This window comes from Lissotriton helveticus, chromosome 2_1, assembly GCF_964261635.1.
Source record: "Lissotriton helveticus chromosome 2_1, aLisHel1.1, whole genome shotgun sequence".
Taxonomy (NCBI): Eukaryota; Metazoa; Chordata; class Amphibia; order Caudata; family Salamandridae; genus Lissotriton; species Lissotriton helveticus.
Window position 1 is genome coordinate 1,034,517,266 of NC_136059.1, and position 27,938 is coordinate 1,034,545,203.

At 45.4% G+C, this 27,938-nt stretch overlaps 1 protein-coding gene across 1 annotated transcript in view; it reads left to right on the forward strand.

Moving 5' to 3' along the window:
• The window catches only part of FRMD3 (FERM domain containing 3), a 669,011-nt gene extending 642,819 nt beyond the window's left edge, over positions 1-26,192 (forward strand). Inside the window, exon 14 of the mRNA XM_078675836.1 lies at positions 16,422-26,192. Within this exon, the coding sequence (XP_078531962.1) occupies positions 16,422-17,017 (596 nt within the window). The 3' untranslated portion in view covers positions 17,018-26,192. The remainder of the gene's footprint in view (positions 1-16,421) is intronic.
• The last annotated feature ends 1,746 nt before the right edge of the window (positions 26,193-27,938 follow it).

A 27,938-nucleotide genomic window follows, 5' to 3' on the forward strand; every position in this document is an offset into this window, starting at 1 on the left:
AGCATATCTGAATTACAGAATGAGTATCCAGTATATGGTCAGGCCTCACCTGGCCCTCAGTCTCATCCACTATAATTTTAAAATACTCTGTTTCACGTATAAAAGTTTGCCAGGAATGATTCCCCTCCCCATTCACTCTCCTTTATCCTCCCTTAAGACTGCCTCTTGATCCTTTTTAACATTTCCATCTCTGGTGATGTATTAAATGGATTCTTAGTAACTCTTAGAATGTTGCCTCTCCTGACATCACTACATTCCATGTGTGTTAGTTGTATCTGTGCTCCTGCTGTAGGGGTGTACTGACTGAGTCAGATCGATATGTAGTGAATTGGAATGATAGGACTGAGTGAATCAGTGATACTAAGAGAGTTAGAGTGAGAAGTCATGAGACTCTGTGAGAATCAGTGTGTCAAAGTGAGAATGAGGGAGACTGTGTGGGTCAATGAGGCTGAGTGGGACATAGTGAGTCAAAGTAAGTAAAAGTGAGTGTAAGCAGGGCCGGCACTTGGGCAGTACAACCGGTGCGACCTCACCAGGCATTGACTTTAGGTGGGGGCATCATTTATTTGCAAATATATTATAGTTTGATAAGTACCTGCTGCCATGTTCCTGGCCCCAGCAATTTTCAGGCAACAATAAAAATGTCAAGATAACTCCAGTGATTAATTTTCTTCCTAGAGAGAGATCAGAGGTTTATCTAATGGACGTTTTGACTCATAGTAAGGTAGCACAGTGGTTAGTGGTTTAATATGCCTGCTGCACAGAACGTGTGCCATGCAGATCACAAAGTGAATTTAATGTAAATTGGTCAGTGAGCTACTGCTTTTGTCTGAGAGATCCTTTTGTTACTTGCAGTTTATAAGTTAAAATGCTAACATAGAACAGTGAGCTATTAAACTTGTCTGTCTACCGATATCGATGGCATGCGACTCTCACACCTTGTAGTCCTCTGTCTTGCGTAAAATTTCCTATACACTGATTTACACACCTATGGGTTATTGTCTCTCTATAGTGTGTGTGATGTAAAGTGGCAACAAACATTGTCACACTAGGTGCCCCCAGGGCTAAAGTCGGCCCTGAGTGCAAGCGCAAATGGGAATAAGTGAATTAGACTGAGTGAGAATGATTGAGAGTGTAAGACTGAGTGCAAGCGAATGTGAGTGAAACCCCTCTGAAACCCCTAAGAAAAAGCCAGGCTCGCTCAATGGAAAAAGATCCAGTGATTACGCCCTACCAATTTTAAAGTTGACCAGCCGCCACTGGTACCTGCCACTTTGATTCCACTTCCAGTTTTGAATAACATAATTGAAATTTGGCTATGACATATTACATATGAATAAGACATATTTTTGTTATCTTTCTTTTCAACATTAAATACTTAATATTATCATTGGTATTTCTTCCTATAGAGACGACTGTTTCAGTTAGTAATGCTCTCTTTTTGTCAGTGCATACCAGCTCTTCAATTGAGGTAATCGATCATCCATAGTTGATTATGTTTCCTGTAGATGTCCTGCTCCTACAAATCAAGCTATGGATACCAACTTAACTTTTAGCCTCCAAATTCAAATTGGTTCCCATTTACACAGCATTTGAAACATTTTTGTTTTACATTTTGTATATATTTAGATACCAGAGATAGCTAGAGAATCTCTTGTGTGTCTATGTGGAAATAAGTGACGATCAGTGCAGGTAAGCACGGTGGGGCGGTGTGGCGGGGCAGGAGGGGGAGGGAGTCGACAGACGACGAATAGGGAAAAGTAAATAAATAAATAATTCCTTTTCTTTTGACATCCCCCTGCCCCACCCCACCGTGTTTACCTGCACGGACCGCTGCTTGTGGAAATACATTTCACAAAGATTTATTTTGAGTAGACTACAACAACAAAACTCAAGCTAAGTTCACTTGCTACATGACCACCATTTCAGAATCAAACCAAACCTGTAAAATACCATGGCAAGTCGTCCAATTATAGCAATAAAGTGTTTCTTATATAGCACTTCTGCTGTTTGTGAGTGCTATAAATGACAGATATTATTATTTTTAATATATGGTACTTAATTTACCCACGTCAGAAGGATGGAAGGCTGAGTCTACTTTCCTGGGATTCAAACTCTTGCCCATCAGATTGCCCCATTTGTAAGCAGGATGCATCGAACTCGCGAGGTCATCGTGCTGGCTCCATTTCAAGGACCATGAGTTGTAATGACGCGTTCTTGCACCCTAATGCCTCAATGTACAACACTGTGTCGTTCTTGACTAGATTCGAACTATATAAGCATTAATAATACTTTCATGTGATGCAGAGATGTCCACCATAGACCCAAGAGGGCTGAGTCCATGCCATATTTTGAATGTATGTACATTTGATTTCATTTAACGTATTAATCATTAAATACAAACTCCCACCTGCAGAAACATCTTAGCGCTAGTAAACCATCCTGTCCAGGAACAGCCAAAAAGAAATGTCAGGCAAGCCAGACAAAATGACGACGATAAAGAAGTCAGAAAAGGCCCATATGACATAATTATATGCACAATTAATATAAATTATTCTTTTTTACTGAAGTTAGTTAGAAGTTCCGAACATCTAGCATGGATTCGGAACTCACGGATCTATATTTGACACCCGTTATTTAAATACGTATCTTGCTTAAGATTCAGACATTCTCTGTTTGATTATTGAGCAACCCTTCGTGGACAGGAAGTAAGGTGATTGCTGTAAATCTAGTTTGTGATATCACCTCTCAATTTACTCCCAAATCAACACTTTTTCTTTTGTTTTTTTCTCACCACTTTGCTGCTGCGCACATGATTAGGCAATCCTTCGGGTCCTTACAGGGATGCACCCATTTTATTCTTATTTTTGTGCTAATTTTGAACATTTATGCACATATTACGGGTGCTCCAACCTTTGCCCTATGATAGCTACAGTACTGAACCGAATACACTTGCATGTGTTGAAGCCCTCTCTGTGGTGAGTCACTCCACACAGCTGCGTTGTGCTGAGGTCTGTCTGCTTTTATACCTCTTTTGATTGCAGTGGGTCTTTCCACGCTTAGATCCCTTGATCCGATTCTTTTCCAGCTTAAAGCCTGTTTAATTGGAGAAAGCCTAGCGTGAAAGGATGCTGGGGATTATGTGACTGATATAAATAGGGGGCAGGATGCTATTTTTGGAAGGACATGACAGTGACCCCTTCTTCTGTTGTTGATGCCATGCTTGTGTTGGCTGTGTTTGAAGGCTAATTATTGAGTCATTCAAGGGAATTTGCCTGTGCCCTTTATATAACTAGATACAATGACTGCGCCCGAAGCCGCGCAGTCACTGAGCGATATCAGCAGCTCGGAAAGGCAGTGGAACAATAAAGCGCCAACACTATGAAGTGCCTAGTGAAGATTCAGACCAGGAAGAACATTCGTCTGTGCATGGTGAACCACTCTGACCACGAAGTGTGCGTCCGCTTGCTGAGGCTTGGACCGAGGGTGACGGCAAGAGGTGCTGGTGAAGTTGGGTTTACTTGGTGTTGCCATAGTTAGTCTTAGAGAGTGTATCTGGACGTTTGCCCAGTTTGCCATTTGACCGATTGTGCATTTATTTTAACTTTGCCAGGTTGACAGTTAGCTTGTGGGTGTGCAGCCTTTCAGTACTCATTGTGTTTGAATTTCTCGATGAAGGAAAGAGACAGGATTGTGTAGTACCAGGCAGTAGCACGCATCTTCTGCTGGTATGAATAATTATATGGCATATGAGGCTTCCATATACAGTTTAAAATGCTTCATTCAGACTGACAAGTACTTATGTTAGTGTGTTTTTAGATATGGTACATAAATGGTACATAAAGTAGACTAGAAGCATTAAAAAAGCGTCATTCATTCTTACATTTTATTGTATTAGTAGTCAGCATCTACCCTTCACGCCCCAAACAGTAGAAATTGGACACCCGTGAATTTTGACAATTTATTTCTCCTGAACCCGTTCCCTGAATAATACGGCAAATGTGCTATTTATTGGAAACATATAAATTCTCCCTCTGCTTATGATTCTCAGAATACCTACAGGTTTATAAAGGAAGGCTACTATGCCTCATGGCTGGAGTTAAAAGCTAAACATCAAGGTATTTCAAGAGGGACAGTCTTTCTTTCCCAGAATGCCATGCGGTGGGACCTCACGGGTACTTCCTGCCCTCTAGGGAAGCGCGTGCATTGTGGCAGCAGGGGACTTCTGGGAAGACGCGAGGCCCCGAATATGCTTAATATTCTCTTTTGTAATACTCGGTTTTCATTTCTGATCCCTAACTCTACCTTAAAATAACGACGCATTGTTCGAGGGCCTTCTGAATAAAACATCAGCATTCCTCTATAAAGTAGGTCACGGTCTTCAAAGTAAAGAGTGTCTGAGAGGAAATTCAGCAACAGTAAGAGCCTTTGAAATGATGTTTTATTCCATGCTGACTGGAATGTACCACTAATATGTTAGAACCTTATATAAGCAATTTACAAATGCTATCAGGTAAACTGTAGTTCAGAGAGCAGTGAACTATTAAGTTAGGTAAAATTGACTCAACAAAGTTTCGTTTCTTAAGACTAAAGTACACATTTTCAAAAATCTACGACAGATTACGTTGCTGTTCGTGGCATTTCATACAATTAAGAACATGAAGCTCTGTCGTCATGTCTGCTTCATCCATGGCCTTCGAAGGCATCATGCAGCAGCGCATTCACTAACCACGTGGATAAGTGAAAGCATTGCTGCACAAGTCGACTTGCACTAATGCCCAAATGAGTAGTGCTTAGCACCTTTTCTTAAACTGGATTGCGGATGTGCACTGAACAGCACTAATGAGAGCCCCTCCACATACTGGCCATTTCTTTGCGCCAGACCCAACTGGTGCAAGCGCATGCACAAGTAACGCAGGCATAGCGCAGGCCCTTGCAGCCCTGTGGCACAAGTGGGCCACATTCAGTGTAAACCTTATGGCTATCTCTGAGATATGGGAGTCTCTGGTGTCCCTCGTCACATTCTGAAGGGGTCCCAGTCATAGTGCATTTTGCTACTGAAAAGTGATGTGGTTGTGATTCCTGGTTGTGTGTGCAGTGCAGCTCCACCGCAAGCATCAAGCTCTTAGACTAAACATTTAAGAGCATGATGAAAGTCAGTAGCCCAGTTGCTGTCCACCTGTTCAATGTCAAGGTAGTACATATTGTCTTACATCATGCAGAACTGGTCTTTTACTAAAAATAGGGTGATATCATGCGTTGTGGAAATACTGAGACACAGTTTTCTTTCATTTACAGAGGGACAACCGTTGGCTTTTAATTGGTTCATTTAGTCATGAAGAACAGAGATTCTAGTGTTCTACTGTCTCCACAGTGCAGCATCCCACATTTCCTGACCTCAAGGTGCTCTCAGGGGGCTCGGTTTGCATACTGCCATGTGTATGTTGTGGCTTTCCACATGCGAGGATGTGATTGAAGGTGGCAGGAGAAGGGATAGTCTTGTGACTTTTTGTCATGCTCATGGGTGTTTCCTGCATTATGTTTATTTGCCACATGGAAGGTGCTCTTTGGGAGCGATGGAGGGCTGTGTGAAGTTTTGCAACTTTCATACCTAACTCGGGTGAGTGTGATCTGTTGGTCATGTTTTTAAGGCGAGCTGTGGGGGATCATCCTTTACGACGTGAATGTTACCCCGCGCTACCATTACGACGCGTCTCTTACAACGCAAGTCGTAACCACGACTTGCGCTGGAGAGCGCTCAAGGACAAGGAATAGTTAATTTACTATTCCAACACCTTCCCTACTATCCACGGGGACTTGTGTTGGAATAGTAAATTAAACTATTCCTAAGTCCGCACCCTACAGCGCAAGTCGTGGTAACGACTTGCGTTGTAAAACACGCGTTGTAACGGTACGCGTGGTAATGGCCCACGTCGTACCGTCATTCATCCCGTGCTGTGGGTTAGATGAGATTTTGTTGACAGTTCATTTAGTGTGTAATGTTGTATTTTTGTATGGATTCAGTATTTTATCATTTTGTAACCTATGCAGTGCTTAGTGCTACCTTGTGCTACTTCAAAATGCTGCTGGGAGTAGAACATGAAAGCATGTGATATAAGAAAACGGTATCAATAAAGTTTGTTTTGTGCCTCAGCTCCCCTTTCAGCAGTAAATGGGATTGCTTAGGGGCATATTAACCGTCGGAATTAAGCATCAGGAAAAAACAGGGTGCTCAAATACTTTCCAAAATTAAAGCAAAACTGCAGTAGATTTTTCCCACAACAGACTTGCACTGTTTGATTCTCACAGTAGGCAATAGTACAAGCCATGAAAGGTACTTTACTATGCCTACTCTTGATCATGCCAATGAGTGAGGCTTGACCGTGCCGCGTTTGAAGAGGCTGTCTTGAGCCTAGGAGTGGGTGTGGAGGGTCATGGAGTTAGGCCCTCCCTCTATCATTCTGGCCACCCAAAAAGCGCGGGTTCTGTAGATGGTCTAGTTGGATGGGGGTCAGCAGAGCGTGTTTATGGGCCCTCTGAGTTAGATCACTGAGTAGACATAACTGCCGTCTCAGCGACTGGCTAGAATGTGAATGGAATAGAATTGACCCAAATGAAATGGAAATGACTGTTCTGGAGTCAGGACCTGCATGCAGGAGAAAGTATCCCTTTTTTTTCCTGCAACATTCTTGAAACGGTTAGACAAAATATTAGACTGACTAACCAGGTCTTGTGCATACATGGTTCTTCTAGTGGCAATCTCAGCGACACCTTGTTTGTCATCCCAAGACACATCCTTTTATAAGAATTTGATTTGGGATTGGTTTATGTCCTTATCCTCTTAAGAACCTATTCTGATTGATCTTTGCACATATTGAGAAACCACGGGATTTCATGCATTGGATATCATAGGTTTGCAGTCAAGTCTATTAAGTGGGTCAAACTATGACTCCATTGGGATTTAGTTCTGTGGCGAGGCCATGAGTAGGATTTTGGGGGCCTATTTACGATAGCCCTGCTCCACTTTTCCACCACGTAAGGTGGTACATGAGTGAAGCAAGGCTGTCAATCCGATTTATGAAGCAAAACAAAGCCACCCTGCATGGCTTTGAGTGGCCTCATAAATCATGGGTAAGACAATGCAGTGCAGCGTAAATCGCCGCTTCGCCTTACTCTGCAGTCAGAAGGCCTTCTGTGGTACATTGCCGTGGGCTTCCCAACGCAACACCTATGGAATTTGACGCTGCCACAGATTTACACAATCATGTAAAACTGGAGAAGTGCGAAATCTTCCCGAGGTGAGGTGCAATGAGGAGGAATATGATTATTTCTCCTTGTTTTTCCTCTTTCTATGTCTTCTATATAATGCAGCATACATAGAAAGAGGAACATGTCTCTTGGAATTGTTTTTTGCAGGAAGTTGCCCCTTCCTTCACAAAAACAATCCTGCATGCAGTGGGGGCACCCTTAGTGCTAGGCTGCTGAAACGGCGCCAGCGCAGGGATAAAGGACAGAAATGCACCGTATTGTTTAAATATGGTGCATTCCTGCCATTTCATTTTGGAATAGGGCAACGCAGCAACATGCCTCGCAGTGCTGCCCTACGCCAAAATCTCCAAAATGAGCCCCTTGATCTTTAGAGGATTTTGCTTCGAGTGGTGAAAATCCATCCAAATCTCAATGTCCTTGGGTTGGCGACTGTTTGGCATAGTTCTGTATCCTCATAATAGACCGTAGCAGCTACCAGGTTGGCTAATGCACAAGGGTGAGCGCTTCACAAATAAAGTGGGCTACCAATTTCTCAATCTACACTGTCAAGGGTGCATGCAGTGGGGTTGCCAGCGCCTCTGTCGCAGGTAGGCCTCCACTGGCATGGTGCCCAAAAACAGAGGACAGCATAGGGGGCTGGATACACGAGATGCTACACCCCGTGACTAACGAGACTTGAAGGTTAAAAACCACCCCAGGCAGTGCACAAAGGCATTTGGACTCCTCCTTGCACACGAGGTTGTTAACTATTTATAACTGTCAGCCATTACGATAAGCCACCGCAGGCAGCAAGGCGACTACAGAAGTGCATCAGTCTGGGTGCCCTACCTGGCACTCCCTCGGGGTGCCACTTTAGAAACACCTTATTTCTTTCCTCCACGTGATTAAGATCATGATTCGAGGGCTTCACAAATAAATATTTAATTTTCTTTATTAAATTAGATATAGAGGTTTATTGACATTTTCTTCAAAGAATCCATAATACGTACAGGTGCTCATTTAATTTTATTAAACCGAAATGCGTCTTTCAGAGCAGCGTTATTTGTTCTCCGCATTCACAGTGTGTCAGTAATTCAGACAATTCACAGCCATTTAAAATATTGGTACCTAGGAACTTTAAGTACACAATATGTACATACCAAGAACGTATGTTTGGCTGCTGTTCATGTGTCCGTCACTGATATCTTGATTATTGTTTAACTGCCGTGGTCACGTCAATTACCATTGAGATCCAGGGAGGCACTGTGGAATTGCTATGGTTTTTTGTTGCTTTGTTTTTAGTTATGCATGAGGCTTCACTTAGTGATGTGAGGTTCACTTTGCAGTTTTACATTTTTTTGTTCAAAAACGTAAAGCTACAGTTGTAGCCTGGGATTGGGTTTCTATAGCAAAAGAAATGAAAAAGCCATATGGAAGACGAGAAAAATGTAGTTAGATCCGAGGTCCTGAGATACTGCACCGGTGCACAAAAACCCGTTCAAAAGGTCATGTAATTAAAAAGTATCAAATGTTACAAATTGCGCAGTGATCAGGAAAACAAAGTGAATTAAAATACAATTTTGCATTGATAGAAATTACCTACTGATTTCAGGATGCTAGGCAAAGGCCACCAGCAAACCCTCTTCCAAGATTCAGTTGCCACTAGTCAGCTGAGAATAGTAGAGAAAATGCCTCATGCACCTTTTTTGTCCCTGTAGTCACACAGGAGGTCAGTCCATTGGCCCTTGGTGGCCACCTTTTTGTCTTTCAGAGTGCCACTTAGGTCACAGACAGCAAGTTCGGTCCTCGTGCCTTATATATGTCTGACCCCAGCTAGTGAGTGAGGGGTAGTCCTGGGCACTCCCTAACCAATGAGATACAAGTTGTCAGGGGCAATCCTACCCAACTTTTTAGTAGTTCCTATTTGCCACACTGCAAACAGGCCCAAAATGCCATGCACTAATGGATTTTCAAAATGGTTAAAATGTCTCCGGCCACACTAGGGGGCCTATTATGATTGCGGTTTTCCAGCATCCTCCGGGCCGGCGGAAGCCACCGCCGGCCTGGAGGATGCGGGAAAACGGCCGCGGAGCCTGGAAAGACCCACCGCCATATTAGGATGGCTGGTGGGTCTGGCATTCCGTCCGCAGCTTTTCCGCCGCGGTCGCCTTCCGACCGCGGCAAAAAAGCTTTAACATGGCTGGCGGTGTCTATCAGACACCGCCAGCCATATTAGGATGGTGTAAAATGTATGCTTTTCCGCGGCGGCTTTTCGGCCGTGGAAAAGCATACGGACCTTCACTTCGGGGGCCCGTTGCGGGACCCCTGGGTGAAGGGGGGTGGGGGGTGCACATGGGGGCTGCCTATGGTACCCCCCTGCATTTGCATGAAGAAAGCAGCAGGCACCGCGCGGTGCCTGCCGTTTGTGCATGCAAATGCGATGCATGCATTTTTAACATTGCGGTGGGTGCAGCTTGAAGCTGCACCCGCCGCAATGTTAAAGATAGAAGGATGTGACCGCCACCCTGGCGGTCACATCCTAATCTGCACGGAGGGAACGCCGCAGCCCATGCGGACGTTCCCTCCTACTCTGGGGTCGCGGACGGACTCAAGTCCGTCCGCTATACTAATCGACCCCTAAATTTGGGCACTAATGGTTGTGTTGAGCCGTCAGCACCGTAAGCACTAGTTTACTCCCACAGCTAACATTAAAATCCAGTTTGAAGCAGGCAGTGTCCCCAAAACAAAATCAGATTCAGATGTCTGGTAGGACAAAGACAGGGTGCTTCAGCAATCAGACAGTGGTTGGCAGGAATTGTCCTGGCATTCTGTTCTCTCCTTTTCAAGTGCACCAAAGTATTACATGTGGCTTAAAAGACCTGTCAGGCAAGATTTGACACTATGGTGTTAGCAGAATGCCCTCAAGCCCCTATCTTGCTTGGTCTTTTGAGCTCAGAGGAGTTATCTCGGAACATCCAGCTCAGCCTATTTCATGCTCTGGGGTGGAATTTCACACCTCTTACCAGGCTGAGCACAGGTTAGGAGTAGTTAAGAGCTAATGCAAATTAGTCTCCAGGAACTTCAGGGAGGGAAAAGGTAACTTTTTAAAAGTTAATTTTCTTAAATATATATATATAAAAATCTGACTTCACCATTGAGTTGGATCTTTAATAATTATTAAAATAGTTGTTTAATTATTTTTCTAGCTGGTCCCATTCTCGAAATACAGTGTTAGCAATTTAACTGTACTGTGTGAAAATAGCCTTTAGTCCTTGTGACTATAGTGCTGTGGTAATTATATTTTTCTTCCTGTCCCACTTTTAAATACTATAAAGCCTACCTCGTGAGCTGCAAGGCATACATACACTTAATAATATCTGAAAGGGTTGTCTGTACTTGTCGAAAAGTGTTATTTTGACAGGTCAGACTTCAGTTTTTTCCCTGCAGCAACCTGACTACACAGGGTAAGCCTGTAGCCATTACCCCCAGGTCCCTTATGTCCTCGGCCCATTCAGAACTTATGGAGATAATCATCTTCCAGACAGAAAATAAAAACAAGAGGAATGCTGGGATATCCCTACTGCCCCTCCCCCCGGGAGTATAAAGGTAGGATCTACCCAGCAGCCCTCCTGTTCTTTTTTTCTGTCTTCGACAGAATGGCTGTTGGATGCTGTGATTGATGATCGAGGCTGCACCGGCTCCTGCTGGGCTTGAGTGGCGTGCAGTGCTCGTCTGGCTCCTCCTGCCCGGCTGCCTGGCTTCTCGGGCAGGGGTGTGGTTCCTGTTGTGTCTCCCCCCCGGCCTGCCGGGCTTGCTGGGGGGTATTGACTTCTTTGCAGCCGTTCTTCCGGGTTTCCGGCCCTTTGCGGCTGGTGCGCCGCCTCCCGGTTCCTTCCGGGTCGCTGTGCGCGTCTCCCCGAGCCTGGCCGGGTGGGAGACGCGCTGCGCTGGTGTTTCATTCCCGGATCCGGCTGTTGGTGTGGGGGCCTTTCTGGAGCTGCTCGGGCCCCCGCTCCGGGTGAGTCCCGCTTTGCGGTGTTTTTTTTTGCTCCCCCTGTCCGAGTGTGGTTTCCTGTTCACCGCTGCAGCCGAGTTTTGTCAGGCGGCTGCAGCGTGTCTTGCCGGTTGCTCTGTTTCTGCAATGCTGCGCTGCTGGCTTTGTGTCTGTCTCCTTGCAGGTTTTGCTCTCCTGCCTCGGATGTCTCGTGGATGCCACTGCGGAGTCCTGCCTGTGGAGACGGCGTTTCTCAGGAGTTTTTTCTTGGGGTGCCTATGCAAGATGCCTCGGATGTCTCATACCTACCAATGCTGTGTCCTGCCTGGTGATGCGGCGTTTTTCTCGGCAGTTTGCTTGTGGTGCCTGTGCATGTCACATTCCTGCACATGCTGCCGGCTTTGGGGCTGGTGTCCCGAGTCCTTGTTGGTTCCACATCCTGTACTTTGCTGTTGTCATTGTACTGGTTTTACCCCCGTCTTGAGTTTGTCGTGTTGGCGGGGTTTCCTGTGTGTTGCCACTCTCTGCTCCCGACGTCGGTGTGAGGTTGGCCTGTGGCTTTCTGTCCAGGGTGCGCACTGTTCAGTGGATTGCTTTGTACTGCCTCACTTTTGTGGGGGGGGGCTACCTACCTCTATGGTGGGGCTGCTCTGTCCCTGCCGATCTGCCTGTCGTGCCCTTTCGGATTGGTCGGACGACTTGGCGGTGGGTGGTCCAGGTTCTGGTCTCGGCGGGGGTGCTCTTCCTCCGGTGCTCGACGGTTCTCCTTTCTCGGGGTTCCTTCCGACTTGGCGGGGGTTCCTCGGAGTCTGGGAGTGGTTGTGTTCTGTTGGCTGCCTCTGCCGTCTTTGGTGCTGCCGCCCTTTGTTCGTGCCTCCCTTCGACTCGCCACGCTTCTTGGTGGGGCGCTGGGCTTTGGGTCTCGGTTTCTGGGGTGATTTCCTGGGCCCGGGTCTGGAGGGGTGTGTTCGCTGCTGCCTGCCGTGGTGGCTGGTTGGGCTGTTTTTTGGCCCCTGTTTTGTTCTGGGTCTGGTGGCTCTGTGATCCTCTTCCCTTCTGGGTGTGGGGTTTCCTTTGACCTTCCTGTGCACTTGTTGTGCGGGGGTCTGTGTGAGAAGCTGTGCGGGGTACTTTCCTTGTTATCCTTGCTGCCTGTTCCGCTGCGGCTGGGTGTGGGTGCCTTTCTCCTTGTCGTGGGCTCCTCGCTGCCGTGTTGCTGCTCGTCCGCCTCCTGGGTTGCCTTGGCTGGCGCTTCCTTTCGCTGTGTTGGTTGGCGCTTTGCCCTCTGTCGGTCCTCCGGTCCCCTGTGCGGCGTCTGGTTGGCCTCCGCTCTGGCGGTTTTTCGCCTCTGTTTGGTGTCGGGGCTTGCTTGTGGGCTCTGTGCTACCTTCCCTTTTGGGGTTTCCTGCTGCTGCTGTTTCGGGGGTCCGCGCTCCCTTCGGCTGATCCCGGTTCTCCTGTGGTGGACGTTCCGTGGGTCTGTTCCCTTGGTTCTCTTCTTCGAGGGTTCCCCTGCTCTTGGCGCCTCTGGGGGTGTTTGCCCTTTCTGTTTCTGGCTTGGGTTCCGGTCGCCTCTGTGGTGGCTGGTTCTTTTTGCTGCTCCTGCCTTTGCTTGCTTGTGGGTTCCCTGTGTGGTTGGGGTTTCCCTGCCTGCTGGTTTGCGCCTTGCCCTCTGGTGCTCTGGTGCCGGTGTCTCTTCTTTTTATGCTTCGGCGGCCTGTTTGGGTTGCCTTCTGCTCCGGCTCTCTGCCCCGTCTGGTGCTGGGTCGTTGTTCCTACTTCTTGGGCCGCTGTGCGGTGGGTCCTGTGGGCTCCCCTCGTTCGGGTTGGCCTGCCGTCCTGTTCTTCCTCGGTGGTCGTGCCTCCTCTGCGGGCTGGCTGTTGTGGCCGCTGCCCTGCTTGGGGATCCTGGTTCTTCCCTTCCGGGTTCCTGGTCCTGTCCCTCCTTTGCCTTGGCTGCGCCTGGTTCCTCTCGTGGGTGCCGTTGGTTCTTTGGGGTGCTCTCTACCCTCTGCCTCTGCTTGGGTAGCTTTGCTGCCTTGGGTCCGGCTGTTCTGCTCCTCCCCGCCTGTGCCTGTTGTCGGGCGGGGTGCGTAGTGGGGGCCTGCTTGGTCCTTCTGGTGCTGTGGCCTTCCCTTTGCTGGCTGTTTCCTGGCGTCCCCTCCTGTGTCTGCTGGGCTGTCTGCCTGGGGCCTCCTGGCGGCTGCTTGGTCCTGTCTTGCCTCCTGTTCTCGGGGTTGGTGTGTTGTTCCCGCGCTCCGCTATCTGCTCGGTGGCTTGGTCTGGCCTGGTGGGTTTCTGCCTGGCGTCCTGGAGCTGCGGGGTGCGCTTGGCTTCTTCCTTTGGTTTTCTTCCCTGCCTCTTCTGGTGATGGTGCGGGGTGGCCGTTGTTGTTGCCTCTCCTGGGCCTGTGGGTTTTTGGCTCGCTGGTTGTCTGCTGGGTCTGCCTCCCGGCCTGTAGGGCTTGCTGGGCGGCATGGCTTCCTCCTGGCCGGTGTTCCGGTTTCTCGGCCCTTTGGGGCGGGGGCTCCGCCTCCCCGTTTCTTCCGGGTCGCTCTGCGCGTCTCCCCGTTGCTTGGCCGTGTGGGTGGCGCGCTGCGGTGGTTGCTGTGGACTGCGTTTACTTCTGCTTGGCTTTCGGCCGTGGCTTTCTGTGGTGGCCTGTTGCCTTGGGATTCCTCCCTGTTGGCTCCTGTTCTGGGCTGGTCTGCCTTCTGTTTGTGCCTCCTGCTCTGGGTTGCCTGGTTGTGCTCTTTCTGCGGTCCTGGGCTGCCTGGTGGTGTCTCTTCTGGGGGTTTCATGGGTGGCTTGGCGCTTCTTTGCGGGTGCCCTGTCTGCCTGTGGGGTGGCTGGTCCCTGTGTCGTGGGGTTCCGGTTGCTTGTGGGTGTGGTGTGTTCCGGTCTGGTGCTTGTTTCTGGCCGTCACGCTGTTGCCTTCTTGTTTGCCCTTCTTGCCTCTTCTGGGGTTCGTTGGGGCTTCGGCGGGGCTGTTGGCTCCCGGGCCTGTGCTCTGTTGGGGTCTTGCCCTCTTTGTCCTTCCCTTGTTTTGGGTTGGTTCTGCGGGTTGCTTTGGCTTCGGCTTTGGCTTCCTGTCTGTTTCCTTGGTTGCGGCTTTTCGCCGTGCGGGGTTCGTCCCCTGTGCTTGCCCTGCATTGGGTCTTGCCGGGCTGTGGGATGTGGTTTGCTTGTGCTTTCCTCCCTGGCTGCGGTTGCTTCTGTGAGGTCCTCTGGGGTGGTTTTGCCTCTGTCTCTCTGGCCTCTGGGTTTCTGCCCGGTCCTTTGCTTGGGATGTTTGGGGTCTTTGTGCCTGGCCCTTTTCTGGTTTGGCTTGGCTTGGCTGTGGTTGTTGTGTCCTTCGTGGTTCCCTTGCTGTTGTCTTGGGTCCTCCGGGTCCTTGGCCCGTCCGGTTGCGCTCCTGCTTTGGTGTTCAGGTTTGCCTTCTTCGGGCTGTTGATTCCTGCTCCCGTTTCCTCCGCTTTGGCTGGAGTTCTGTTTTGGGGTTCCTGGGGTTCCTTCGGTTCCCTTTCCTCTTTTTCCGGGTCTCTTTGTCCTGGTTGGTTGCCCTTGTTGGTTCTTCCTGCTCGGGTTTCCTGGAGGTGCTGGTTCCCTTTGCCTTGTGTCCTCGTCTTGCGGGGCCTGGTGGCTTGGCTTCCTGGGGTTTGCTCTTCGTTCCCTGGTGTCTGGGGTTTCTCTCTTTCCCTGGCCTTGGGCTCGGTCTTGCCTTCCGGGTCGGGTTCTGGTGGGCTTCCGCTGTTCTTCTTGTTGGGCCTTTGGTTCCTCTGGTCCGCTTGTCTCCTGCCTGTTCGGGCGTGGGTTGTCTTCTTCGGCCCGTTTCTGGTTTTTTGGCCTGGTGATTCTTGGCCTTTCTCTTTGTTTGGCCTCTCTTCTGCTGTTGTCCCCTTGCCTGTGGCGGATTGGGCTGTGCTCTCCCTGTCGCTGATTGGCTGTCGGGTGTTCCTGCGGTGGGCTGGTTGGCCTCTGTGGTGGCCGGTCTGGTCGTCTGGCTGTGCGCCCTTGCTCTTGTTGGGTGTCTGCTGGTCTGGTGGGGGTCCCTCTTGTCGGGGGCTCTGCCTGGGGTTTCCCCGGTTCTTCCTTTTTCCCTTCTGCGGTTGCTGCCTTGGTGTGGTTTCCTGGGTTGGCTTCTGTTGGGTTGGGAAGGCCGGCTTTTTCTGCTTTGGTATTTCTCCATAAGTTCTGAATGGGCCGAGGACATAAGGGACCTGGGGGTAATGCTCTATTACTTACCGGTAATCTTCATTACTCCTGGTCCCGTTGTCCTCGGCCCATTCATGCGCCCCTCCCTCCCTCCCGGGCGGCCGGCCTTCCTGTCTGAGCTTGTTTGTACAGGAGGGCTGCTGGGTAGATCCTACCTTTATACTCCCGGGGGGAGGGGCAGTAGGGATATCCCAGCATTCCTCTTGTTTTTATTTTCTGTCTGGAAGATGATTATCTCCATAAGTTCTGAATGGGCCGAGGACAACGGGACCAGGAGTAATGAAGATTACCGGTAAGTAATAGAGCATGTTTGCACTGCCTCAGTAGTGGATGACACAATAGGTGCTACTGTCCTCCATTTAGGACCTGGGTGTAATTTCAGAACCATATGCCAGGGACATACAGGCACGTTATGTGTGCAATCAAGAATAAGCCAGTATAAACCTATTTAGAGGATGAGGTCAGGCACTTTAATCCAGGTTAGCAGGGTATAAAGGGCACAGAGTTCTATAGCCAGCAAATAATATGGTCCAGAAAAAGGTGAAATATCTGGGTTCACCACGCAGAAAAGGCAGATTTCCTAAAATAGTCATTTCACATGTGGCAATGCTAGAGCTGGGTGTTGACAATGTTCCTCTAGATGTATAGACCTTTTGATGAAAACGTAAGACTTCTGGTGAATTTAATTTTATGACCTATTGGGCAAACTGTTAAAAGTTTTAAAAGACCCGCAGAAATTGTTCTACTGTGCAAAAATATTTTCTTTTTTTTTTGTAATGCCATGATTTGGCGGTAGAACTAACCTAGTCAATAGCCAGGATACAATGGCATGCCATTGTGAAAAGGTGGGGTACAAACAGTACACATGTAGGCCCTGCTATAAATGATTGCAATGAAAGGCATCCATAAATCAATATTCCTGGGATAATATTAACATTTCTTTTTCTTGTATTTTTATTTTCAGGTATTCTGCTTATCCAGCAGGAAGAGAGCTCAGCTCCAGTGCCAGCTAATTCTCCAGTCAAGGAGTCGGTGGTGATGTTAGACCTTAAAAATGAAGAAGAAGAAAAGATTGCAGAGGAACCCCTAACCATTTCAGAACTGGTCTACAACCCCAGTGCTAGCCTCCTGCCCACCCCTGTTGATGAGGGCATAGACATGCTATTTGAAAGTTCCACCCGCGGAGAACTGGCAAGAGATGATACAGACTCCTTTGAGGAGTTGGAAGTAGACGAACATGCATTTTTGATCGCCGAAGAAGAAGAGATGAAGGAAGCGAGAAGAGCCCTGACCTGGAGCTGTGACATTCTGTTGGGAAACATGCAAGTGAATGCTTTTGTGAGGAGCTTTTCAAGGCTCGTCGTTGTGGCACTGTTGCTGGTGCTCGTGGTCTTCCCACTGCTTCTACTACTACTAGAATCAGGCATTGATGTCTCCTTCCTTCATGAAATCCGCCAAACCCCAGAATTTGAACAGTTCCACAATGAGTACTACTGTCCCCTGAGGCAGTGGCTGGCTTGCAAATTCAGCGTCATCTTCGAAATGAAGGGCAACTCGTAAAGAATCAGTTCAACACCGCTGAGGGCTTTATCCAAAATGGGTGAATTTTTACACTCATGCCGGGTTCCGGAAAGGCCTACCAGGCAACCTGAATTTCTTCGCGGTACAGTACTTTTTGTGATTCATACATAAAAGCCTTCAAACTCATCGACTGACAATTAAACACACATTTTCCATTGATCAGCTCACTCCAAAATGAACTGTACATAAGCAAGCAGGTGAATTTTCTAAAGTTTCGGCTTCTCTCTACTGTAAGCCGTAGAGGCGGTAAATAGGTCGCCATTTTGTCTTGTGTTACAAGTAGGTTTGATTTAACATTACATTCACAGGACTCTGAATTTCAACTTCAAATCTTTCGAAAGGGCACCTTGGAACGTCAATCAAGTTTGAAAAAGAAAGGTGTGATCTTAACCACTGCCTATACAAGCAAGTTTATGCTGGTGTTTTTTTTTACTATTGTATTTGTTCAAAGGTTTTTGGTAAATTTTTTGGGGAAAAAATGAAAATTCTTAAATTATTTCAATGTATAGATTGAGTAAGATAAAAAATGCACAAGGGCATGCCAGGATTTTTTAACCTGTTTTTTAAACTTTTGGTGAAACATTCAGTTTTTAATACCAATATACGAGGTGACTTTCTGCTTTGGTAGCTTGTCAGGTTTGCATATAGCGGGAAAGATTACAGGTCAGGATGCAATTATCCTTTAACAGGGCACAAAGGCATGGAACTTACTGCAAGCACCAATTGTTCTCATTCAGCCTACATATCAGCCAGTGCTGCCGGAAGTCTGCAGAAGAAGACAGGAGTATGCTTCGAAAGAAGTTGTCTTCAACCTGTGTATATTTACTGTACATATAATGTAAAGATGAAAAGGAGAAAGACACACGTACCAGTAGCTGATCGTGTTCCTAGAGTAGCAGGTATTGACTATGGCACTTGGATGTGCTTGGGGTCACGTGGCCTGGTAGGTAGTTTGTCTGTTGTATTCTTAAAAATGTAATGATGTTTCTCTGAAAAAACGGTTCAAGATGTACTAAGGTCTCAGCATCTTTCTGTGTGCATGTTTTTTGTTGGTGTTCACTAGAGCAGGAAATAAACACAGAGGCTAATCACCTCTAATTACCTTTTCACATTTTTAAGCTGTGGCAAGTTTGCAACACGGATACAACATACATAGAAAATGGCGTCAGATCAAAAGCACAAGGCCCGTGTACTCTGTTCATTTCTATCCCTGTCGAAAAGCGGCAGATCCTTTTAATCTTCAGAGCTAAAAGGTTCAAAAATGTTCTGCAACAATTTTATTGGCCTTTCATCGTCAGGTAAATAGATATAAAATAAAACCTGCACACCTTAACGTAAAAATAAATACAAGTGAAATGGTTGGAAATGCACTCTCAATGGGTTAATGCAATCAGTACAGATGTCTGTGTCTGTAATCAGGCAGTCAGAGAACTGGATCCTTGTTGGTGGACTGGAAAACAGTGATCTGTATTGATAGTGCTACGAGATCCCAGCTTGTGAATGAAAGCAGTCTGAATTTGCAAGTCATTATTGTAAAATTAAGTTACATACACTATATCGCCGTTTTCAAAATACATAGTTTAATGATACACAATCAGACTGTACCCAGTGCAAACCTTATTTTATAGATTTCCATTATGGAGGCATTACAGAACTCCTCTAATAACCCTCTTACATTACCTCTGAAAAAGAGTAAATCTTTCTCACTAAGAAGCCTCAAATGACTGCATCAATTAGAGCCACATAATGGCTCCCAAGTAGGCCTTAGATTTAGTGATTAACCAATTGCACACATTTACATTTCTTTCAGGCAGCAGGCAGCCTCGCGCAAAAGACCGTTTTCTTCTTTCGCTGTCTGTCTCTCCCTTGGCTTCCAAGTACAGAAAATCAGGTCCTGTCCCTTTCGTTACCTTTCAGGCAGAGGCACCTTAGAGTCAGCATTAACTGTCCAGGAACAGTTGTTTTAAATCAAAAAGCAGGGGAACTCTTTTCGTGCATTTAATTAAGGTTTTTAACGTTTACTTATAAAGTTTTATATAGCACGAACAATTGTTCCCAATAGATACAGACCATTTCAGCCTCTGGCTGATGCAATATTACTGTACAAAGTTTTTGTTTGGTGCATTGTGCTCTGTTTACATGTCATATTCACCATTCTTCAATTGTGATTAGTGATACTCAATGAAAATCACTGCAGTGATCTAACCGCGCATATAGGATTTAAAGAAAGGATTGCAATGATGTGCCATGTGGCAGCAATATGAGAAATTCCCATGGGGTGGTTCTTACCATGAACAAATCCTAACTACATACATTTGAAGGAAGCTCCAAAGGCAGAGGTTACCTAACTTGTGAGAGTTGTTTTTACCCTTATGATTTCCAGGTTGTTGGTTGGCAGTCTCAGAACGCCTCATAGTATGACATATTGCACTTTTGCAGGTAGTTGGACGAGTTTACCACTGACATTTATCTAGACCCTGGTTCCAAAAGAAGTGGGTACTTTGTGGGCATGCTAGATAGTCCTTTTTTAAGAAACAGATTTCATTGCAGTCAAACATTTAACTCAAATGGATGTGGAAAGGGTGGGTGGTTAGAGTACCTTACCCTCTGCTAGAAGGATTTGAATGACATGTCCCAATAAAGTGGCTATTTAATGGGGGCTTGTTCAGTGATCCTGTTTTTGCCAGCTCATGGATGGTGGCTCTGTGCTGCCTCTGAGCATGGTCTCATTATTGTTGTCCCCTCCTCTGGGCCTGTGCAGAAGACTGTCCATCTTGGATGGCTTTCAGGAACTGCCTCAGTGCAGCTAAAACATTGTAGATTCTCAGGGGTGCAGGAGGATGGAATCCTCCAGGAGAGGGACGTAGGGCGTTGCCCCAACTCGACCGCTCCACCCTCGATGGCCTTGTTGTCTCTACCGCGGTGTAACAGGGTCCATGCTTATGAGCTTCCTTATCTCTTGAGGGCTGCTGCCTGAACAGTGCAATCAATGGCTACAGGCTTTATTGATGGGCCTGTCGTGCTACTTTTTAAACAATGAATGCTCTTTTAACTTACAAAGGTTTTATATACGAGGCACACAATCAGGTATTTGCATATTTGAATTATCAGATCATCTGGCTCTCACATCATAGCATACACTGCAAGTCAAAAATATTAGTGTAAAAGGTGCAAGCTCTTTTCACAAGGAGCCCCATGGAGGGCATAGATTTACCTTTTGCATGAAGAGAGAGCCGGCCATTGTGCCAGGCTAAGGTAGTGCATTTGCATGTTCATCTCCAGTTCAAAAGGTTACAAACACAGATTTACTCTCCATGGCCATTGTTGTCACTATGACTGTGCATACAAGTGGCAGTCAGGCATAAGGTAAGAATCAGCAGAGGCAGTGGTCAAATCTGCTGCCCTTTCCTATCAAACACTGGTCTTCATAACTACACAGTACACTAAGTGAACACAGTGTTCACCAGAATATCCACAGTCACTGAAGCAGTACATCAACTTCATTCCACATAATCTGTCTATATTCATGGCCGAATTAGGAGTCTGATGGTCCGAGGACCATCAGATCCATGGTGGCGCAGCAGTGGCGGTCCTACCACCCTATTACGACTTGGGCAGACACTCATTGCAGCTCTAGCTCTGGCAAGGAACCACCGTTACCTGGTGGTGGCGCTGCGGTCCGAGGCTATTTAATATGCACGTGGTACCGCTGCAGCACTGCCATGCATAATACCAGTTTCAGGACCTACAGAGGTTTCACGGAGGTCTTTCCTCCATGTAAAGGCTGGCGGTGCTGAAACAAAGCCCCCCACCCTGGGGATACATGCAGGGGGGCACAACATCCCACTTGTGTGTATGCACTCAGGTTCCTGCACGGCATGGGCGTTGGAGTCCATGCTGTGCAGGAACCCTTTGTGGCGTTCCCATTGCAGTGCCTCTTTCAAAGGCACCGCCAACTCTGAAAGGCGCACCCCAGCAGGACCGCCACGGTGTCCCCCTGCCAGACCACAGAATTGGTCGTAATCTGGCGCGGGGGTGGCAGCAACCTTTGGCGGAGCAGAGGCGTGGTGATTGGCGCCACTGCTCCACCAAAAGTCGTAATTAGACCCTCAGGGTCCACTTACCCTGAGGGATCTCACACATGAACAAGGCAGGTCCGGTTTAGAAATTAAACCAGATCATTCATGTGCAAGATTCTCTGTTGAGGCATGAACAAGATCACTAACACATACAGCCAGTTGAAAACACACTATGGAAGTAAGAACATATAGAACAGAGTAAAAGATAGGGCTCCGTTGAATGAGAGCCAGGCACAGTGGAAGATGGATCAGAGAGTGGGGGGTACAGAACAACATACTGGACACAGAAGGTGTCCAAAGGACTGGGGAGTACAGCTGGAAAGTGATTGGGTACGGAAGTGTGCTGGGCAGAGTGAAGGGTCCATTGGCACTTGGCACAGACAGAAGCATGGCAGATGATAAGGCTGAGGTTTAGAAACACATTGCGTAAGGATTTTCGTGGAGTACAGAAGCACAAGGGATATAGTGAGTATCTAGAAAAGCACATAGAGGGTGATAGAGGAAACATTGAGCATAGACTGAGAGGCACTGAAGGAGAGAGGGAGTAGTGGATCAAAAAAACAGAGGGCCAAGTTCAGAGGTTAGGTGGTGCGTGAAAACAACATGTACAATAATAAATGCTGCACCCTGAGTCACATGTGTAAATTTAGGATTGGAAAGTACACCTACAAAGACAGAAAAGTCACCATTATGCATTATCGTATTTTCCGTCTCCACAAAATCGTAAGGTAAGGATTGAGGACTGGATAGAAGAGTGCCTTAGCAGTTACCCTGGAAAATGCATGGAAAACCATCAAACCCATATATGTGTGTGTGTGTGTGCACATGCACAAATATTTGTCATGGCCATTTCCACCCTGGACGAAATAAATCTGTCTTCATTGTGGGATTGGGAAAGAGCACACACACACCTCTAAATTTCCTGGGTATGTAGACAAAGGGGTTTGTCCTTTGGAGACGATAGAATCATTACATCTATATGGCAATTTACATTTTCTCAGAAAAGTATCAAGTGATAAGTGGACGTGTTTGATTTAATCTTAACCACAATTGCTTTGGTGACCGTTTTATTGTGACTGAGGAAAAAGTTGTTTGCATATGGCTGGTCACTGTCCATAATGGCACAGTGAGCAAATACAGATGTAAAGGAATGCTGCTTTGAGCAGGTGCCAGCGGTTAAGAATAATTAAAGCATGCCCACCCACTAAGTTTGTCTGTGATTAGCCCCAGGTGCCAGGGATCTGATTGGGCACAGTACCAGTAAAGCGATACACCACAGGTACTCGTATTTTGGTTCCATGATATGGCTGAACATGACTGAAGTATGTGTGGCATTTCTTGTGTTTTCAATCGCACGGGATATGTCCTTGGATTTGAATTAATGGCCCATTTGTTATAGCGGGTGGCTGAATGATTTGCATATGGTCGGTCTCTGACCGCAGTTGCAAAGTGAGTAAAAACAATGGGAAGTTTCTCAGAGCAATCACCAGTACTTAAAAATAATTCAAGCATTCTGTCCGCCACTTTTTTTGTGTGTAAGCGATCAATTCTGTCCTAGGTGTTTGACAGCCTGTGAGACAAAGTACAGAAGTGGGAGTGCAGTACTCTTGGGAATCTGCAACTGTCATAGATTTCCAGGAGTACTACTGGGATGTGGTAAATCTACTCCATATTTAGGAGTAGATTTCCAGCTTTTGGAAAAGTGCAGCAGCTCACCGGCCCAAGCTGAAGACAGACACATGTGATGAGCGTGGGATGGATCACTGTAGTGCATGGGGTATTCAGGTTCAGGCAAGCAATGCAAACCATCCACGTAAGCATACCCATAGTATTGAAATGTAATTCATTCCACTTCCCAGCCGACTATAGATGACACTATAGCAAATCACCTTGAATCATCCAAGCGTAGTTTGTTGGCGCCTTACGAGAACCATTAACCATTAAGAGAGGACAGGGAGTGAATACAGAGGAAGGAGTGGCAGCAGGTAACAGGAGACTGACAGTGAGGAGGGGTATAGCCCCCAGGTGATAAGGGTACAGGAGGGCAGGGACATGGGACAGAGGAAGATGCTCAGGGCACAGTACGTGAAACAAGGTACAGAAATATGGGCAGAGTGTGAAGGCGATTTAAACTCTTATATCGGGAAGCGAGGTGGGTTACAGACCCCCGGGATGTACGCATGCGAGAAGGGGTATGGAGTGGGATTAGAGGGGTTCACGGGGGAAAAATACAAGGGACTAGTAGAAGACAGTGAAGAGTGAGGAAGTGTGCCCAGATACAGAAGAGAGTGAGGATAAAATAAACATGACTGAGCGTTAGAAGGGTAAAAAGGGAGAGTGGAGAGTAAGAACGACAATAACAGATAGGAAGGGGTGAGGTAAAAAGGCGATGGAGGGCAAGAGATATAAGTAGACGATAGAGCAAGAGGTATACGAAGGGTGAGGGCCAGGATGTCCTCCCAGCTGATAATGTGCTCTACAAATCTGCAGAACATAACCTAAGAAAGAATAAAGAAATTAGATTATACATGGTATAAGACCCACTGTAGAGTGGGTGCAAGAGAGAAACTGATGGGCACAACAGAAACACAAGGCACAAAGGAATACTGCAGTATTTCTGCATTCCAGAATTACTGACCCTGTGCTATTAGTACTTCCAAGTGTAGAACCACCTCATCTGCCTTCCTGCACACCCCAAAATAAGGTCCTAACATGACTGTCACACATACAGTATTATCAAATGCTTTTTTGTAGATTTTTCTCACTATTATAAGTATGTTCTACAGATTTTATTACAGATAGAAAAATATAAATAGACCGTTAAGATCCAAGAATTAAGAAGTAAACAACAACGCAACGTTTCAGTGTGGATAGTAGTATTGATGACAGCATGATTGCCACACTCTGGCAGATATAGGTACAGAACTCTTGACCACAAACCATTATGGTTTAAAAAGCAATTCTAGATGATTCTGGGTCATTACATTTGCTACATAATTTTAAACATAATTTAGTGATTTCACCAAAATGTTGTGTTGCATAATTTGCATTTTTGGGGCATCATTTAGATTTGCTCCATAATTTTGTATTTTTTTATTGCCCGGCTCATTGAAGCATTAATTTAAATACAACTTGTTGAATTATTTTAACGTTTTACCTGGTTTTGCAAACAAGATTATAGCTTATATGCTTTCAAAAGAAAGGCATTTTCCCCTTCTACTATACAGCATGGAGTCAAGTTTCAGTGTAAGTCAGAGAGAAATTGAGTAGGCTTTGCTACTTCATACATTCACAAATTTCTTTCTGAATCAGCCCCCAAAATGTTCAATCCCGTCGTAGTAAATGGGAAAAGAGGGCACATTCCTTTCTATTTGTATGAATTGTGTATGAATATTCTGTGAATATTCCCATCTTATTTGCATTTTAGACGTTTTGGGGCCCATTCACAAAGGCATCCAAGAGTATGAAAAGTAGTACTACATGAGCAGTACTTCATATACTCAAAAAAGCTTTTAGGAATATTTTTTAATGCATTTTTTGGAAACAGTACATTTCAAGAGCTGGAATCCATTACTGTCAGACACAATAACCCCGGGGCAGAATGTATGTGATGTAAAATAGGAGACTTGGAACAAATATTACAAATACCTTACATTATACTTTCACTGTATTAATGTATCTGGCAATGATGGATTCCAAAACTTAAAATGCACAGTTACATTTCGTCAAGTTCAAACAAAGTATCCATACATGTCAATGAGGAGCTCGGGAGCAGCCTTGCAAGATGAATAGTATCCTACCTCAACAAAAATAGAGGAAGGAACTCTTGCCACTGGTGATGTCAACATTATTACCACTTTTGATTTATGTTTTCATACTGAAAAGTATATCATTGTCCAATCCACATAACATTGACCATTTCTTCGAGTAATCTGCATGGAAGGTGTGCTACTAAACTGATGCAGATCATATTTTAGGATATAATGGAGCACCTACAATAGAAGTTGATGAATGTTAGTTGTCATTCATTTAGTCAAGAGATTCAATGGAGCACGTGAAAGTTGTATATTTGTAAAGGGAATGGAGGTCTGGTTAAAAATGGCAATTTAGGAGATGTCTTTGTCAGAAAAGGAGGTGTGATCTATTGGGATGGAGGTGGTGTGGTGTATGGAGGAGTTCAGTGTAAGTGTAGCATGTTGGAGGGTGCCAACTGATGATGGCATATGGGCGAGTGAGAGAAGGGTGACGCCTATAGAGTGAGAGCAGTCCTCTAGTGAGGAAGATTAGTGGCAAAGTGGTTTGAGCATCTTTAAATTTAAAATTGAAATTGAATCTTCCATCCACAGTTGATTCGACCCCAGCTCCAGTTGAAGGTTTTTAAATTCTTTTTCAGACAAATGGAAGATTGTATCATTTAATTTGCTCTATCATTAACATTTACACTTAAAATGTTTATTTTAGTTTATTTTAGTATCAGACATCCAAAACTGCAAGCAATGTAACAACCAGACAATCTAGGACACACATAAGCAATCATTAGAAAATACTGCAGGATAGTAGCATATTATGACCCCTTATGAATGCAAGATACTATATTGTTTATGAAGCCCTCGTGCATGGGAAGGCTTGAGCTCATAGTTGTGAAAGTTTTGCATCATTATGATAAAAATTCTTGAAACATTCCTGGTTAAGAAAACAAACTCACTTCGACCTTCTAGTTCATTCTGTATTTGTTTGCAAAAGCATACAGTGTGTACACAATCAGAAATTGTTGTTTTCTTCAGTACTCAATAGAATTGAAAGAAAATGTGGGAATAGTATTGTATATTTACGTTTGTGCTTGACATGTACTGTAATATGTTATGTATTTGGACTTTTTTGTAGCTGGTCTAATATTTGTAAAAGCAGCCCCAGAAGAAACAAAATGATAATAATTATTTAAATGGTTTAAAATGTCCCTTTTACGAGCCTTATAATATTTGTATAGTAAATTAAAAACTTTGTAAGTCTACATTAAAAATGTTTTGTATGTTACTATTCTTGAAAGGTCCTAATTAAACATAAACTTAAAGTAACCACTTTTTTGCATCAAATGTTTCTTTTCACTTTGCAGCATTTGCTGTTTCTATACAAAGTGGGACTAATTCACTGCTATCCCCTAATTTATCAAAATAATATTGAATTAGTGCATAGATCTCCCTTGTCAGGGAGTAGCAGAGAGGGAGAATCAGGGAATGATGACGTTGAGACTATGATCTAAATTCTCCATGCTGATCCCTTTAGTTTACACAAAAGCCTTCATAAGTTTTTTGTACAAAAGGAATCCATGCCAAACTTACATCCTTTATCCCCTATACAGGGGATTGTAAAGGTGTGTTCTGCTTGTGGATTCCCTTGAAGGGAAGAGAGAAAATGCCCAAATGTTGCAATTTCCATTAGGTAATCGGGCCAATAAGTACTGTGCAATAAAGTGCATGTTTCTTTTGTAATGTCATCAACAAAATAATTCGGGAACAGGCAGGATTGTAAAACATCAATTCTTTACACCATATATCTTGCAATTTTCTAAATGGTATACATATTTCTTATTTATCAGTTTGTACAGCCTTGCAGTTTGTGGCGGAAAAGAGGTATAACACCTGTGAGTCAACATTGAGAGTTGTATATTTCTAAAAATTAGACAAAATTCAGAATTTAGCAAGGTGTCACCTGTAATTCTACTCATAGTTTTCCCTAAGAAGCTAATCCTTGTAATGAAAAGTCAGACAATGTTTTCGTCTGTAATTTTTTTACTTGATGCTCGATTTCCAAAAGTAACATACTGTTACACATGTCAGTATCTACTGGTTTCAGGGATTTACAGTGTTTGTTCGTTGTCTGAAAACACAAGGGGCCTTATTTATGAGAAGTGACGCATCGCTGTGTGAAAACAGCAATGCATCACTTCTCAGTGTGCCCTCCTTCCGCCATGATTGATGCATCATATTTGCTGTATGCCGCATCATGTCGCAAGGAATTACAGATACGTCAGTATTACTGGCGTTTCTGTTGGCGCAAAACTGATGGATTGCTGGAGTTGTGTTGGAAGCATGACGCAACTCCAGCAATGTTCCTTTTACATGGGGCAAGCCCCATGTGAAAGGGCCTGCGTCAGTTGACACAGTAGCATCCTAAAAGTGGCACACTGAAATCTTACAGATTTCAATGCACACTTCTACAAGGCTTTTTGCGGAGGAACGCCCACCGTGCATACATTATACTTGACGGAGGTATAATGTAGCGCAGGGGTTAACAAAGTGATCAATCTGTCTAGATGCAACACTTTGTAAATAGGGCGCAAAATGGCAAATTTGTTATGCCGTTGGTGCATCACAAAAAGTCATGCACCGATGGCATAAAAGTAATGCAAGGCCTCATAAATGAGATCCAAGATATCTGGAGCCATTACCCGATGGCAGCTTATAATTATTTTTCATTGTGTATTGACCATGCATGGTTAAATCTAATGACTGAATGAGGAGTATGAGGGAAAGCTATATTTTTTTCAAATGTGCAGAAGAACTTGAGTTTAGTAATGCTAGTTATTTGTTTGACTCAGAATTTTGGGATATCCACAATGTCAAGTGATTTAGAGGGCATTTTACAAAAGGTTACTGCAAGCAGGGGTGCACCAGGCAATGAAGTCCAGTAGGCTGTAAATAATATCAAAAACTCCTTTATTTCAAATTGTTATTTCATATGGAAGTCCTATAGTAAGCAATGCTCAGCCAACGCGTTTCATTCCCCTTAAGGGGAACTTCGTCAGTGCTTATAGAGTCATC